This window comes from Pelodiscus sinensis, chromosome 19 (assembly GCF_049634645.1).
Source record: "Pelodiscus sinensis isolate JC-2024 chromosome 19, ASM4963464v1, whole genome shotgun sequence".
NCBI classification, from domain to species: Eukaryota; Metazoa; Chordata; order Testudines; family Trionychidae; genus Pelodiscus; species Pelodiscus sinensis.
The window spans coordinates 11,541,159-11,555,057 of record NC_134729.1 but is presented as its reverse complement, the minus strand read 5'-3'; the positions used below and the strand labels follow the sequence as shown (position 1 = coordinate 11,555,057).

The 13,899-nt window shown below is 51.5% G+C and overlaps 1 protein-coding gene across 1 annotated transcript in view; it reads left to right on the top strand.

Moving 5' to 3' along the window:
- Nucleotides 1–3,128: 3,128 nt before the first annotated feature.
- The window catches only part of LOC102463292 (uncharacterized), a 176,121-nt gene continuing 165,350 nt past the window's right edge, over nucleotides 3,129–13,899 (top strand). The window contains exons 1-5 of the mRNA XM_075902263.1: nucleotides 3,129–3,268; nucleotides 4,086–4,154; nucleotides 4,240–4,323; nucleotides 5,062–6,858; nucleotides 11,479–11,737. Coding sequence (XP_075758378.1) covers nucleotides 11,707–11,737 — 31 coding nt within the window. The 5' untranslated portion in view covers nucleotides 3,129–3,268; nucleotides 4,086–4,154; nucleotides 4,240–4,323; nucleotides 5,062–6,858; nucleotides 11,479–11,706. The remainder of the gene's footprint in view (nucleotides 3,269–4,085; nucleotides 4,155–4,239; nucleotides 4,324–5,061; nucleotides 6,859–11,478; nucleotides 11,738–13,899) is intronic.

Below are 13,899 nucleotides of genomic sequence, written 5' to 3'. Positions count from 1 at the left end.
CGCTGTTGTGAAGGCCACTTGAAGGGAATGAGAGTCACATTGCAGGATTTGTGGATTTATGAATTCCTGGTTCCTCAAATTCAGTCTCTTGCCACCCCTTCCCCTTTTTGTCTTAAGCCCCTGGAGAGGGGCAATATTGCTTCTTCTTCGAGATGTGTTGCTCATGTCCATTCGAATAAGGTGCGTGCATGCCGTGTGCCTGGTTCCCGGAGCCTTTTTTCCCCAGCGGTACCCGTTGGGCTGGCAGGTTGCCCCCTGGAGTAGCGCCGCTATAGCGGAGCATAAGTACCCCTGCTGGCCCTCCCCTTCCTCAGTTCCGTCTTACTGCCTGTGGGGGTCATTGAAGCTTGCTGTCTCCTGCAGATCCCAGCTAGTTTTTCGTTGCCTGTTGGCTGTTCCTGTTGTTAAAGCGGCGAGGAGTCCTGTGGCACCTTAGGGTATGTCTACACTACAGAGTTAGTTCGAACTAACGGACGTTAGTTCGAACTAACTTTCATAGGCGCTACACTAGCGCTCCACTAGTTCGAACTTAATTCGAACTAGCGGAGCGCTTAGTTCGAACTAGGTAAACCTCATTCTACGAGAACTAAGCCTAGTTCAAACTTACTAGTTCGAATTAAGGGGTGTGTAGCCCCTTAATTCAAACTAGTGGGAGGCTAGCCCTCCCCAGCTTTCCCTGGTGGCCACTCTGGCCAACACCAGGGAAACTCTATTGCCCCCCTCCTGGCCCCGGACCCCTTAAAGGGGCACGGGCTGGCTACAGTGCCCGTGCCAGAACTTTTCTGTATGCACCCTCTCCACCCAACTCCTGCTTTTAGAGGCCTCTATCCTGTCCCCCCTCCGTCTCCTCTTTTCTAAGCTGAAAAGTCCCAGTCTCTTTAGCCTTTCTTCATATGGGACCTGTTCCCAACCCCTGATCATTGTAGTTGCCCTCCCCTCTCCCAGCCTCTCTCTTCCCCTCTCCCACCTCCTTTTCCCAGTCTCCCCCAGTTTTGTTCAATAAAGACAGATTCCATTTTTGAACACAATTGTCCTTTATTTTGTACATCAAGAAAAGGGGCTAGGGAAGGGCAAGTGGAAGGAGGTGAGGGAGGAATGGGGTACGAGCCCCCGATGGGGAGGACTGGGCTGGCTCTGCGGGCTTCTGGTGGTGGAAGCTCTCCTGCAGCCCCCCAATTGCCCCCTCTCCCCAGATGGCAGCCTGCGGCAAGTGCAGCCGGGCTGATGGCCGAGTGCTGTGATGTGCCCAGTGTGGGCACTCCGGGCACTCCAAGCCAGGACTGGTTTTCAAGCGGGGCACCCCTGAGAACTGTCTGTCCGGGGTGGGGGTCAGGTCCCTTTAAGCGCAGCCCTCGGCTAGCCTGAGACAGCATCTCTACGCTCTAAGTCCTCCTCTGATGCCCTGCCGGCACTGCTTCCGGCCATCCTTAAGCCCGGTTCAGGGTCCACTTAATGTGGACATGCTAGTTCGAATTAGCAAAACACTAATTCGAACTAGTTTTTAGTTCTAGTCGCATTAGTTCGAATTAGCTTAGTTCGAATTAACTAATTCGAACTAAGTTAGTTCGAATTAGCGCTGTAGTGTAGACATACCCTTATAGACTAACTGAAGTGTAGGAGCATAAGCTTTCGTGGGCAAAGACCCACTTCGTCTTTGCCCACGAAAGCTTATGCTCCTACACTTCAGTTAGTCTATAAGGTGCCACAGGACTCCTCCTGGCTTTTGCAGATTCAGACTAACAGGGCTACCCCTCTGATACTTGACACCTGTTGTTAAGTAGTTATAGTTGTTAAGTGGTTGTTAAGTACTTCATAGATACAATTTTACACTCCCCCCCTCCCATGCGGGGAAGGGGGTGGGGGAGGGGAACAACAGTGATGCGAGGCCGGCAGGGCTTCAAATTCTGTGCGGCTTCCACTAAGCCTATGCCTATAGGAGACCCCTACCGCGAATGCCTCCAGTGCATGGGGGAGTCTCATCTCACAGGACTCCTGCAAAATCTGCCGGGGTTTTTAGCCTCGCACCAAAAGAGAGCATGATTCACACCTAAAGCTGCTCCTGATGGAATCGGCACTTCAAGGGGAAGCTTCAGTGTGTAGTGCACCGGCATCCGTGCAGGACACCCATTCCGCCCTATCCCACACCACGGCACCGAGGAAGTCAGCGCCAGGGCACCGGTCCCAGTCCCCGGCACCGAAGAAAGCTAAAGACTCTCTCCACTCTGGAGATGTTTGAGCAGCCTCAAACATCTCCATTTTAAAAAAAAGGAATAAGGGATGTTTCAGAAAAGGCTTTATTTTCCGAAAGATCCCAGTCTAGACTGGTGCTTTTTTCCGGCGAAGCCCCGAGCCGGAAAAAAGTGGCAGCCATGTTTATGCAAACGAAGTGGGGGGATTTAAATCCCCACTTCATTTGCAATTGCGATGTGTCTAATTTGCATCCATTTTACAGAAAAGGGATGCAGTCTAGACACAGCCTTAGTCTATAAGGTGCCACAGGACTCCTTGCTGCTTTTGCAGATTCAGACTAACACAGCGACCCCTCTGATACCTATAAAGGTTGTGAATCATAATCTATGGGGAGGAGTTTGCAAGTGCTTTGGACCACAAGCTAAAGACCAGTGGACAGTGTAAAACTCCACCAAAAAAGCAAAAGTCAGTGCTGGAAGCAAGACACAAGAAGCTGTTTCCTGTGCTCTACTCTGTGCTGGAGCCCTGTGAGAGGACTGAGACATGATGCCAATGACTGGGTCTACAGGAATTTGCTAGATGGGGAGTGTTTTACAATAGCCATTCCTTGCACTTCATAGGCATGTCGCTACTGCCCGCAGGGCTGCGCTGCCTTTGGTAGCAAGGTCTGACACTAGCAGCTGGTTACACGCCTCCCTATCAGTAGCTCATTGCTACAGGGAGCAGCTCTGCGGGGAAAGGGGCGGGGCCTCTCGGGGGGGGGGGGGGAGGGAGGGAGGAGGAAACTTCGCTCGCTGATTGGGCACAAAGTCCCTCCCCCCTCCTCCCCGCCTTCCAGGGGCGCGCGGCGCCTGGAGGAAACCGCCAGCCGTTTGGAACGGTTGGCGGTTCCCTCAGGCGCCGCGCGCCCCTGGCGGGGGAGCGGGAAGGTTCGCGCGCGCGCGCTCTCGGCCCCCCAGCCAATCAGCGGCGGGGGAGCGCGCCGAGTCTCCCGCCCCCCGCCGTGCCTGAGGGCTTGGCCGGCGGTGCTGGGGGGCGTCGTGGGTCCCGGGGGCCGGGGGCTTGGGTCCCAGGGTGGGTGAGTTTCACAGTCCTCGCTCAGGCAGGGTCCCACCGCGTAGGGCTGGGGCTGGTGTTTGGGGGCCCCTCTGAGGGCCCTGCGCGGGGGGCATCTCCCCCTGCCCCTCCCTTCCTATAGCGCAGGGGTGATCCCAGCGATGGGCGCTTCCCACTGCTGGTGCCCCTGCCACGGGTGCTGAAATGCCATCTGCTCGCGGCTGGGAGATGGGGGGGGGGCAAAGGGCCCTGATCCAGGGGGCTGTGCAGAGGGCTGGGGGTCAGGACTCCTGGGATCTATTTCTAGCTCAGGGAGGGAAGTGGGGTCTGGGGGTCAGGACACCTGGGTCCCATTCCTGGCTGTGCCATTGGCCTGCTGTGTGACCGTGGGCAAGTCCTTTCCCTGCCCCGTGCCTCAGTTTCCCTCCATAAAGTAGGCAGAACTATGACCACCTTCGGGGAAAGAAACCCTACAGGGCGCTTGGCTTGTCAGTACTCGCTGAGTCCGGTCAGCTGTTCCATCAATGCCTGAGGTCAGCTTCAGTCTGTTTGGGGCAGGGCCATCTTTGTGGTCCCTTTGCCTTGCCATGGCCCCTGTATAGGGTTCCAAGACACGGCACCTAAAGTAATGTACTGTTCCCAGCATATCTTCACCCGTCTGAGGCTCCAAGGTACTACCGTAATATACCTAATCATGTACAGACCCCAATATTTTAGGGTCCTAGTTCTGTCCCACGAAGCTTCACTTTGGGGAGTTGAGGAACGCTGGCACCACTTGCTGGAGGAACCAGAAATTCCTTTGACTTGGTAAAATCCATCCTTGCTTATTTCCTCTTTAGGAGCTGGTAAAACACAACCTGGAGCCAACAGAGAAGGAGAACTTGCGGCTGGCGCTGGATGCCATGCAGGTGGGGCTGGCTCAGTGTCTCCCGAGCCCTGAAAGCTTTTGGGATGATCGTGAAGGATTCTAAGTGAGGCTGAAATTTTCCACAGAGTGGAAATTCTGAAAAAAACCGCAATTGATTTGGAAACATCTCAACGACTCGAGGGCTTGTGGAGACATGGAAATGGACCAAGGTACCTATTCTGGAATATTTATTTTAAATAGGTAGTGTCTACACATAGAAGTTTTCTGAGCTAGCTATTCCGGAATAATTGTTTTATACCCATAGCAGAGGGGTCAGGAAGGAATTTCCTTACTCTTACTCAGCACTCCTGACTAAGCCAGGTGTGATGGTGACCCCTACTGGTGATACCAGGCACTGCAGCCTTCAAGGAGACAAGGGTTTGCTCTGTCTCAATGAAGAATCTCCCTGTAAATTCTGCTAGGGCTGCTGTACTCCAGGGGACAGGAATACTATAGGCCCATCCTTCCAAAGCTGTGGTGCATCATGGGAGATGCAGTCCAGTTGTAAAGCCTGGTCCAGAGCGGAGAATGTGGTAACTGAGCTACCATTCCCACTGGCTGGTTGCTGGACTGGACGGATCCCTGATCTGTGCTGTGTTGGGACTTCTAACTTTGGGGCACCTGTAGGAAAGTCCCACTGGCTCATGAGAGCTCAAGAATTCAGGAGAAAATAAGCCCTTAACATACCATCCTCCATGCAGAAAGCAAAGGGGCCCTGCCTGGGGACTGTCTCTCCATCCCCCTTCCCATAGAGCACAGGGAAGATGCACTGACCCCAACGTGGAGAAGACATGTTAGTCTGTGTTTGTTCATGTGGCAGGTGGCAGGAGCACTGGGCACAAATGCTGCCACATGGCAGATGCTGGCTGCAGGGAGCCAGCTCCTCACCAATATCCTTCTCTCCTTAGGGCTGCCCAAAATGAAGTGTGCCAGGGGTTTTATGGGCTGCCCCTGCCAGCCACGGCATTTGGCCAGTCGCTGCAACTCAGCATGGGGGACATCGTGGAGCTGTGGAGACACGTTGCATGTCATTTCCTGCGTGTACACTCCCTCTGATTCCCACCACCCCATAACTACATCACTAGACCCATTGCCGGAGGGTGAACCACATACAGCGTAGAAATCAAACACATCAAGATCCTAAGGTCAGAGACCTTGTAATGCATCACAGAGAAGAAGGCATTCAAAGGACTCAAAGTAATGATTGCGCCAATCTCTCACCCACTGACTCAACTTCAGCTTCACTGCAAGATCTCCCGCCACTCCCCCTAGCGTAAGATCGGCCACTTGGATCACAGCAAGACAGTGTGGTATAGTTGCTAGAGCAGGACAGGCTAGCCGCCAGGACTTGGGCTCTGTTCCCAGCTCCAAAGGGGGGTGAGCTTGGAGGAGATTGCTGGTAGTCAGGACTCCTGGGTTCCATTTCTGGCTGGAGGGGCTGTGGAGATGGGGGAGAGGGGTTTAGTAGTTACTGTCTCTGGGATTCAAATGAAGACACAGGGATGAGAAGTAGCCCCCTTCTCCATACTGGGCAACACCCGCTCAGGCTGTCATGTTCCAAGCTGGGGCGGGTTTCTCATCCATCTTCGCTCCAGGACAGAAGAGCTCCACACCCTCGGGACTTCTCTCTGCTTCCTGTCTAGGTGGCGTTTTACCAGCAGAACTCCCTGAAAGACTGCTTCAAAACCCTTGACACCATACTGCAGCTCCCCTTCAAGGAGCCTGAGCAGAGGACCATCCCCAGACCTCCTGGTAGGATGCTCAGGGGGTCTGTTTTGATGGGGGCAGGGAGACCTTGAGAGCCCCCTGGCATTGCAGGATCTCAGCCCCTGGGGGCTTGGAATGACTGAGCATGTGCAGCATGGAAATTTCCCCCAAAATATTTTTCTTGAGGGACAGTGGCTTTTCAACCCCAAATTTGGCCCCTGTTCTAGTTTTTGTCAAATGTTCATAGTTCAGTGGGGTTTTCAACAAAAATGAGAAAATTTGGACAAATCCAGGAAAACTCTTATGAGGCCACTTCTCCTTTCTCAGCTGGAATTGTTCATCCGGGCCAGATGTGCCCATAAAGGGCTGGGGCAGCACTGGGTGGTCAGGGCTGTAGCCAGGCTGTAGGAGCCTTTTAAAACCCAGCACCCCAGTGTGACCTCTGCTCTGTGCTGGATCTGACAAAGGCTCCTCTGGAAAGAAGGTTTGGGGGGAGCGGGGTCGGATTTTCTGGGCTGCATCTTTGGTGCTGATGGGAGATGTCGCCGTATGGGGGAGCATGCGGCTGTGGCCTCCAGCTGCGGTTCCCTCCACCCTGGTCCCAGCTGGTATGTGAATTCTACCCTGGTAGGCTTGGGCAGTTAACTCTTTGTGGCCCAAGCCCATGGAGTGCCAGGTGGGGAGAGCCAATCCTTCACCTTGCAGTCACTGCTTTCCACCATGTGGGGGATGACGAGCACTTCTGGGGGCCACTCACTTTCCAGAATCCCACCAGAGGGTGGATGTTCATTGGAGGGTGTCCAGTCCCAGCCCAGCTGTGTTTAGTGTGGGCCTTTCCTCGTGCAGCAGGAGGGCTGAAGTACTTTGGGTCAGCGAATGCATGCTACAGTTTTTGCCCACAGGACTGGACAGAGCTGACACTCAAGGAAGGCAACATCATAAAGATCCCGAGCAAGAAGGGGCAGTAGGGCTGGTATAAAGGGGAGATCTGTGGCTGGGTGAGTGTACTGCGAAGGGGGAGTTGGGACCAGGGGTTTCACAGTCACCATATGCTCCACAGCAGGCTCACAGGGCCTGTCCACACGAGGGCAGTGTTACACACACACACCCAGAACCCGTTCTGACATATCCCATCCAGAAGGGGTCAGCTTTCTCCACACACACACATACTCTCTCCTTTCTCTGTCTCTCTCCCCACACGAGACTTTCTATACATACACATCACATGAGCAAAGTGACATTTTGCTTTGAGTTTTCTCTCCTCAGCCTCAAACAAAATGCTTAAAAATGCTGCCACGGGGCCAGAAAGGTCACTCCCCTTCTTGCCCTTCTCAGAGCTTCTGGCTCCCAGGCAGCCCATCTCAGAGGCTGGCATCACCATGCCAGGCAAACGTCAGCTCTGAGGTGAGCTGGCACGGCTGCAGCAGGAATTAGTGCTATCCATCATGGAGACCTCCTATTTCAAAGGTGCTCAGGCCCCTTAGCCCCCATTTTACAGATGGGGAAACTGAGTCACAGAGTGGCAAGGACCTGCCGAAGGTTACTCAGCAATGCCAGGAATACAGCCCAAGTGTCTGCTGGCATGAGGCTGTGGTTGAGCTCCGCACCCATCCTGCCCCTTGCGCAAGCTGTTTCCGTTCCACTTCTCTTCCTGTGACCCAGGGGAAATGCTGTGTCTGTGACTAACTCAGCACATTTCTTATGTGGGACGCTCCCTGTGTTGTCAGCTCCCCCAGTCACATGGGTGCTGGGAAGTTTCTTGCTCTAGCTCTGCTGATCTCTTGGTCCCCTCCTGGCCTGATCTTGGCTCTGCACACGGTCTTTACAGAATTGGTTCCCCCTTCCCCAGCAGAGAAAAACTGGGGTGTGACCTGCCTTCCAGGACTGAACCCAGTGGCTTCTCAGCTCCTTTCCCTGAGTCCCAACCACATGCTCACACCATTAGGTATTACTCTTCTCCTGAAACTGGGATGAGATCTCAGGCAGGGCCAGCACGAGGCACATGCAGTCGGTTCCCCTGCACATGGCCCTGTGCTTTATTATTGACCCTGCCATCTTGGGCAGCGTGTCCTACCTGAGGCACATCCTGGAGCTGCAGACAGTACATGGTGGCTGCAGGGGCCCCCAGCCCGCAGGAGAAGAGGAGGAGGCTGCATCAGGTGCCTGTAGTGATTGCACCCCAGGTGGCCCTCCCTCCACTGTCAGCCCAGGATCTCTTTGTGTTGTTATTAGGGCAGCCGCTGCATCCTTACAAGGGCGGAATTGGAGCCCTGGACCCGCTCGGTGGCTGCTGGCAGCCGAGGACACAGTGCCCCATTTGAACAAGCCCCCCCAAATAATCACACCAGCCTGATCCCAGCCTCTCTCCCTGACTCAAGGCTGGAACTAAATGGGACAGCTCCCTTATAAGAACATGAGAACAGCCATACTAGGTCATGTCAAAGGTCCATGTAGCTCAGTATCCTGTATGTCGACAGTGGCCAATGCCTGATACCCAGAAGGGATGAACACAATAGGGATGTTAAGTAGTGATTAATTTGCTAGTCAAGTAGTCGATGGAATTTCCATTGACTATTCAACTAGTCCTTAAGCACTTTTGCGTTTCACCTTTGAAATGTACAAGAACCTCAGCAGGGACTCTCGCTGACTCCGGGCTCCATGTGGGCACTTCCCTGTGGTTAGCAGGGGACTCAGAGTCCTGTGCTGGCCCCAGGCTCCACGCAGGCTCTTCCTCTTTGAAATGCTTAAGAGCCCCTGCTGGGGACTCTTGTACATTTCAAAGCTGGCATGCCGCGTGGAGCCCGGGGTCAATAGGGGAGTGATACCAGTTTCTACATGAGGCTGTTGCTTTGAAATGCCGTGAGGAGCCCAGGGTCAGTGGGGGTGCCCAGCAGATCTTGGGCTCCACACAGCGCTGCCACTTTGAAATTCTGTGTGGAGCCCAGGGTCAACTGTGGAGTCCTGGGCTCTACTCGACATGTCAAAGCAGCAGTGCCTCAAGGAGCCCGGCTCCCCGTGACATTCTAAGCAGCAGTGCCACATGGAGCTACTGACTCCAGGCTCTGTACAGTGCTGCCAATTTAAGTACCCGCTCTTCTCCCCTCTCTTGCTGCCTCTATCTGATAAAGACAGCAGTGGGGGGGGGGGAGCAACTAGTCGACTGCCCTGTTGACTAATGCTTACGTCCCTAGAACACAACAGGTAATCATCAAGTGATCCCTCTCCTGTCATCCATTTCTGGACTCTGACAGTCAGAGGCTAGGGACACCATTCCTACCTATTCTTTATAATAAGTATGGCTGGACATAACCTCCATGAATTCATCTAGTTCTTTTTTGAACCTTGTTCAAGTCCTAGCCTTCACCACATCCTCTGGCAAGGAGTTCCACATGAAGAATAACTTCCTTTTTTTTGTTTAAAAACTCCAAACTATTCATTTCATGTGTTGAAACCTAGTTCTTATGTTATGAGAACAAGTAAATAACTTTTCCCTAATTCACCTTCTCCATTCCTATCATGATTTTATGTTCCTCTATCATATCCCTCCTTCATCTCCTCTTTTCCAAGATGAAAAGTCCCAGTGTTTTTAATCTCAGTTCATATGGCATCTGTTCCAAATTCCTAACCATTTTTGTTGTCTTTTTCTGAACCTTTTCCAATGCCAATATACCTTTTTTGAGATGAGGCAACCACATCTGAACATAATATCCAAGGTATGGGCATACTATGCATTTATATAAAGGCAATCTGATATTTTCTGTTTTATTCTCTAACCCTTTTCTAACTATTCCCAGCGTTCTGTTTGCTTTTTTGACTGCTGCTGCACTCTGAGTGGATGTTTTCAGAGAACTCTCCACAATCACTGCAAGATCTCTCTCTTGAGTGGTTACAACTAAATTAGTCTCCAGAATTTTGTAGTTGGGATTATTTTTTCCAGCAAGCAATTTAGTATCTGTAAATTTTACCACCTCGCTCTTTATCCCTTTCTCCAGATCTATAAATAGGTTAAATAGGATCGGTCCCAGTATGGACCCTTGGAGGACCCCACTAGTTACCTCTCTCCACTCTGAAAACTTACCATTTATTCCTACTCTTTGTTGCCTGTCTTTTAACCAGTTATCAGTCCATCAAAAGACCTTTCCTCTTATCCCATGTTGTTGTTGGTTGTCTCCCAGGAGCTGAGGAAGACATGTTGTGGATTTCATTTGTGGAAGCGCATATGGTTCCAGAGCCCAAAGGTCGAAGCACACATGCGGTTACAGATTGGGCATGGGATGCTGGTTGTCAGGACAGGAGAGAACGCAGTGCTATGTTGTCTTTCACGTGCTGCTGCGAGGCGTTGGCGGCGGTCGTCCTCAAACTTAGTCTCCCAGTCAGTATGGGGATAGTTGAAATCCCCCACTATTATTATTTTTTTTATAGCCTCTCTTATCTCCCTTAGCATTTCATAATCACTGTCATGGTCAGGTGGTTGATAAAATAATATATCAGTAGGGATATATTATTGGAGCACTGAATTATTATCCATAGAGATTCTATGGAACATGTTGGTTTATTTAAGATTTTTACTTCATTTAATTCTACATTTTCTTTCATGTATAATGCCATTCCCCCACCAGCACGACCTGTTCTGTCCTTCCAATATATGACTGTGTCCCATTGATTGTCCTCATTCTATGAAGTTTCTGTGATGCCTATTATATCAATATCCTCCTTAAATACAAGGCATTCTAGTTTACCCATCATATTTTTAGATTTTTTGTGTAAGTGTGTCTGTGTATAAGAACTTGAAAAATTTGTCACTGTTTAGCTGTCTACCATTTCCTGCTATGTTTGAATGGCACTCATTTTCATTTAACCCTTTCTTACCATATTTTATCATTTTCCATCATCTCCTCCTTACTAGAACATAGAGAATTCTATTAATAGATTCTTCCTAAGAGATGTCTCTGTTTGATCCATGTGCTCCTCCTCAGGCATCGGCTTTCCCCCAAGCCCTCAGCTATGTCCCTCGGAACAGAAGCATTTGGATTCTGCTGAACTTTTGTGTGGGGCTAAAAAAGAGGAGCGTTCCAACAGTGTCTTGTTTTTAACCTGTTTGGAGCCAAACTGTTTGAATTTTCCTTTCCAAATTGACTTTTCTTCTGACATTTGCATTTTGTGTGGCAGGGTGTGGTGTCATACAAGATCATATTCTCAAAGCAGCAAGTGAGATGGAAGATCAGTGTTGAAAGACAACATTTTGCTTGACCTCAAATTATTTTTATTTTCCATCTGAATTTTTTTCCAAATAATTTTGAAAGTTTTGTGTTTCATTCCTCACTGGAATGAAAACACATTTTAAATCATGAAGTCCTCTATCAAATGGCAGTTTTCTTCCTGACATTGAATTTTGATGCCTACTATCTAGTCACTAGATAATGCTACCCAGGTGTTCCAATTTCCATTTTCTGCTCTACCCATTAGATCACCCACCCCCTCTCAAGCTAGGATGAGACCCAGGAGTCCTGTCTCCTAGGGCCATACAAGACGCCCCCCCCCCCCCAGACACACACCTCACTTTCATTTCCTAAATAGAGAAGACTGCAACTTCCTGTATTGTTTCCTGTTAATTGCAGGGCTGCTATTTGGGGACACTGATAGGATAATAAATATGTATTAGATGTTTAGAGATCACCCTGGGCAGAAGGAACAGGTCTGTTGCAAGAGGAACAGCACTGAGCTGAAACACCATAATAAAGAAGCAGCAGAAAAAACTGTGTCACTCAGCAAACTTCCTCTGCTAAATGAGAACAGGATAAAGTCAGTGCAGTTTCCTTGCCTGGCAGGAGAAGGCAGCAGCCACGATGAGGATGCGGTTTATCACCCCCCTTGTAGGTAAGTTTGCAAGGAATTGGGTTATTTTCCTTCATTGGGGGCTTGAGAAAAACCCACCTTAACTTGAGGCCTGTGAGGGCGGGGACTGCTTTTTGTGCTGATCGTTCAGTGGGTCCTACTTATGCCAAGGCAGGCGGGAACCTGCCCCGATGCTAGCAGCGTGGAGGCAGTGGATGGGGGGTGTTTGTGTCTCAGGCATGGAACAGTCAAGCTGTGTAGGAAGTAGCAACAAGAAAAAGGGGGAGACTCGGAGGAATGGACGGCCAGTGTTGGCCCCCTACTGAAACTCAGTGGGGGGTTGGGCTGACTGGCCCACGTACCAAAAGGAGGGGGAAGGGTCCATGAGAAATCAGAATGCTGAGACTGACAGTCCCCAGGAGCAATGAAGATAGAACAGCACTCCTGGTCAGCCTGTTTGGCAGGCTGGGCAGGCTAATGAGGGGGTCAGGACACCAGGGGTCTGTCTTGTCCACTGGGTGAGCTGAATTTGCCTGGATCTCACAGAGTGGAGCCAAGCTCTGGAGAGAGCAGAGGCCTGAGTAGGGGAGGAGGAGCAGAGCCAGGCCAACCAGAAAGATCCAGAGAAGCATACCAGGGTGCAGCTCAGTGTTGGGCAGAGCTGCAGACAGCACTGAGAGCAGTTCCCTGCTGGGAACAGAACTGCAGCCACAGAGCCAGAGAGGTCAGAGAAGCAGCCCCAGGGTTGGAGGCAACGCAGCAGGAAGTGGAGCTGGGGGGGGGGGGCTGGAGTAGTCGAGAGCAGGGAGCAATTTCAGAGAGGAATGGGGGCTCTGGGCAGAGGTCCAAGCCCAGGAAGACTCCTCCAGCCAAGCAGCCCCACAGGCCAAATGAGGGGGGCGGATCATAATCTGTATTGGGGGCTGTTGCTGCGGAAAAGTGCCCTGCTCCCCAGAGCCTGAAGTCACAGCTAGGGCCTGGGCAGGAGTCCTGGGACATTTGAGGAGCAGCATGTGAACTGCCCTGACACTCCAGAGGAGCTGGGTATGATGTCCCCTGCCACAGAGCAGGGTGGCCTGTTTTCCTCTCACTTTCCCGGTTTTTATTTTTAAAAATTGCTGGGTGTGTTTGCTGTGAGCTATCAGTGATGAGCAGGGGGTAGGGAAGAGTCCAGTACAGAGAGAGGACTCCAGAATGGGGACATCCAGCCCCTGCCCTAAATGACCTCAAGGTTGGGGGTTGAGCTCCCCAGGAGTCCTGGGCCCAGCCTAGTTGTGGTTGAGGGGCTCTGCCACACAGAGGAATGGAAGAGGAGCCCTCCAGCTCTGGGTAAAGGAAGTGGGAGCGGGGCCTCAGAGCCTTTCTCTAGCCCATGTCACAGGTGGGGTTGTGTAGAAACCAGGGATGTTCCCCTCAGTAGCAGAACCATCCCCTGCGTGCTTGAAGAAAGCCAAAGAGGAGCCTTTAGGAAGGTCACAGGGCTGCGGCGGCTGCTCCCCCAGCAGTGCAAAGAGCTCCAGGGCTGACAGGGCGAGGAGATGGGCCACCTGGGATGTCCTCACTACTAGACCCATGGTAACCTCCTCCTCTTCTCCCGCAGGCTGAGGGTCCCAGTGGGTGGGAGGGCTGCAGCTGCCTTGTTTTAGGTGGGGCCCACTGAACAGTTTGAGTAGTCCTGGGAGGAGATGACAGAGCTTTTGGGTCTGGTGCTGGTGAAAGGGATTTGGGACTGAACACAAAGAAGCTCTCCCCAGGTTTTGGTCCCTCCTGCATTTGGAGAGACAGGATTGTAACTAAATCCGACCAGATCAAAGGAAACACCAGATCCCACCATCATTTTGTGCTCCCGAAAAGGGCAACCACAATTGCAACTGTGTTGGGCTCTTTGAGGGGTCGTGATATGAAATCAGCCCAGATCATAAACTTCTCACATAAGTGCTGATCTGATGAGTGATCTGGACAGATTGAGTCATTAGCCAGACAATTTGCAGAAGCCACACAGATTGGGGAAGAAGTCATAAGGGACAGGGCAGGGTATTGAGACAGATCTGAATCCCTAGGAAGGGAATCATACAATATGCATTTCAGTGGGACCTCTGGATGTACATTTAGGAATATAGACTGTTGGCCGCACTCACAGCATGGGGGGCTTAAAAAAGACATGGGAGTTTGGCTCATTCTATGAGCCCCTTCGCAGGAGAGAA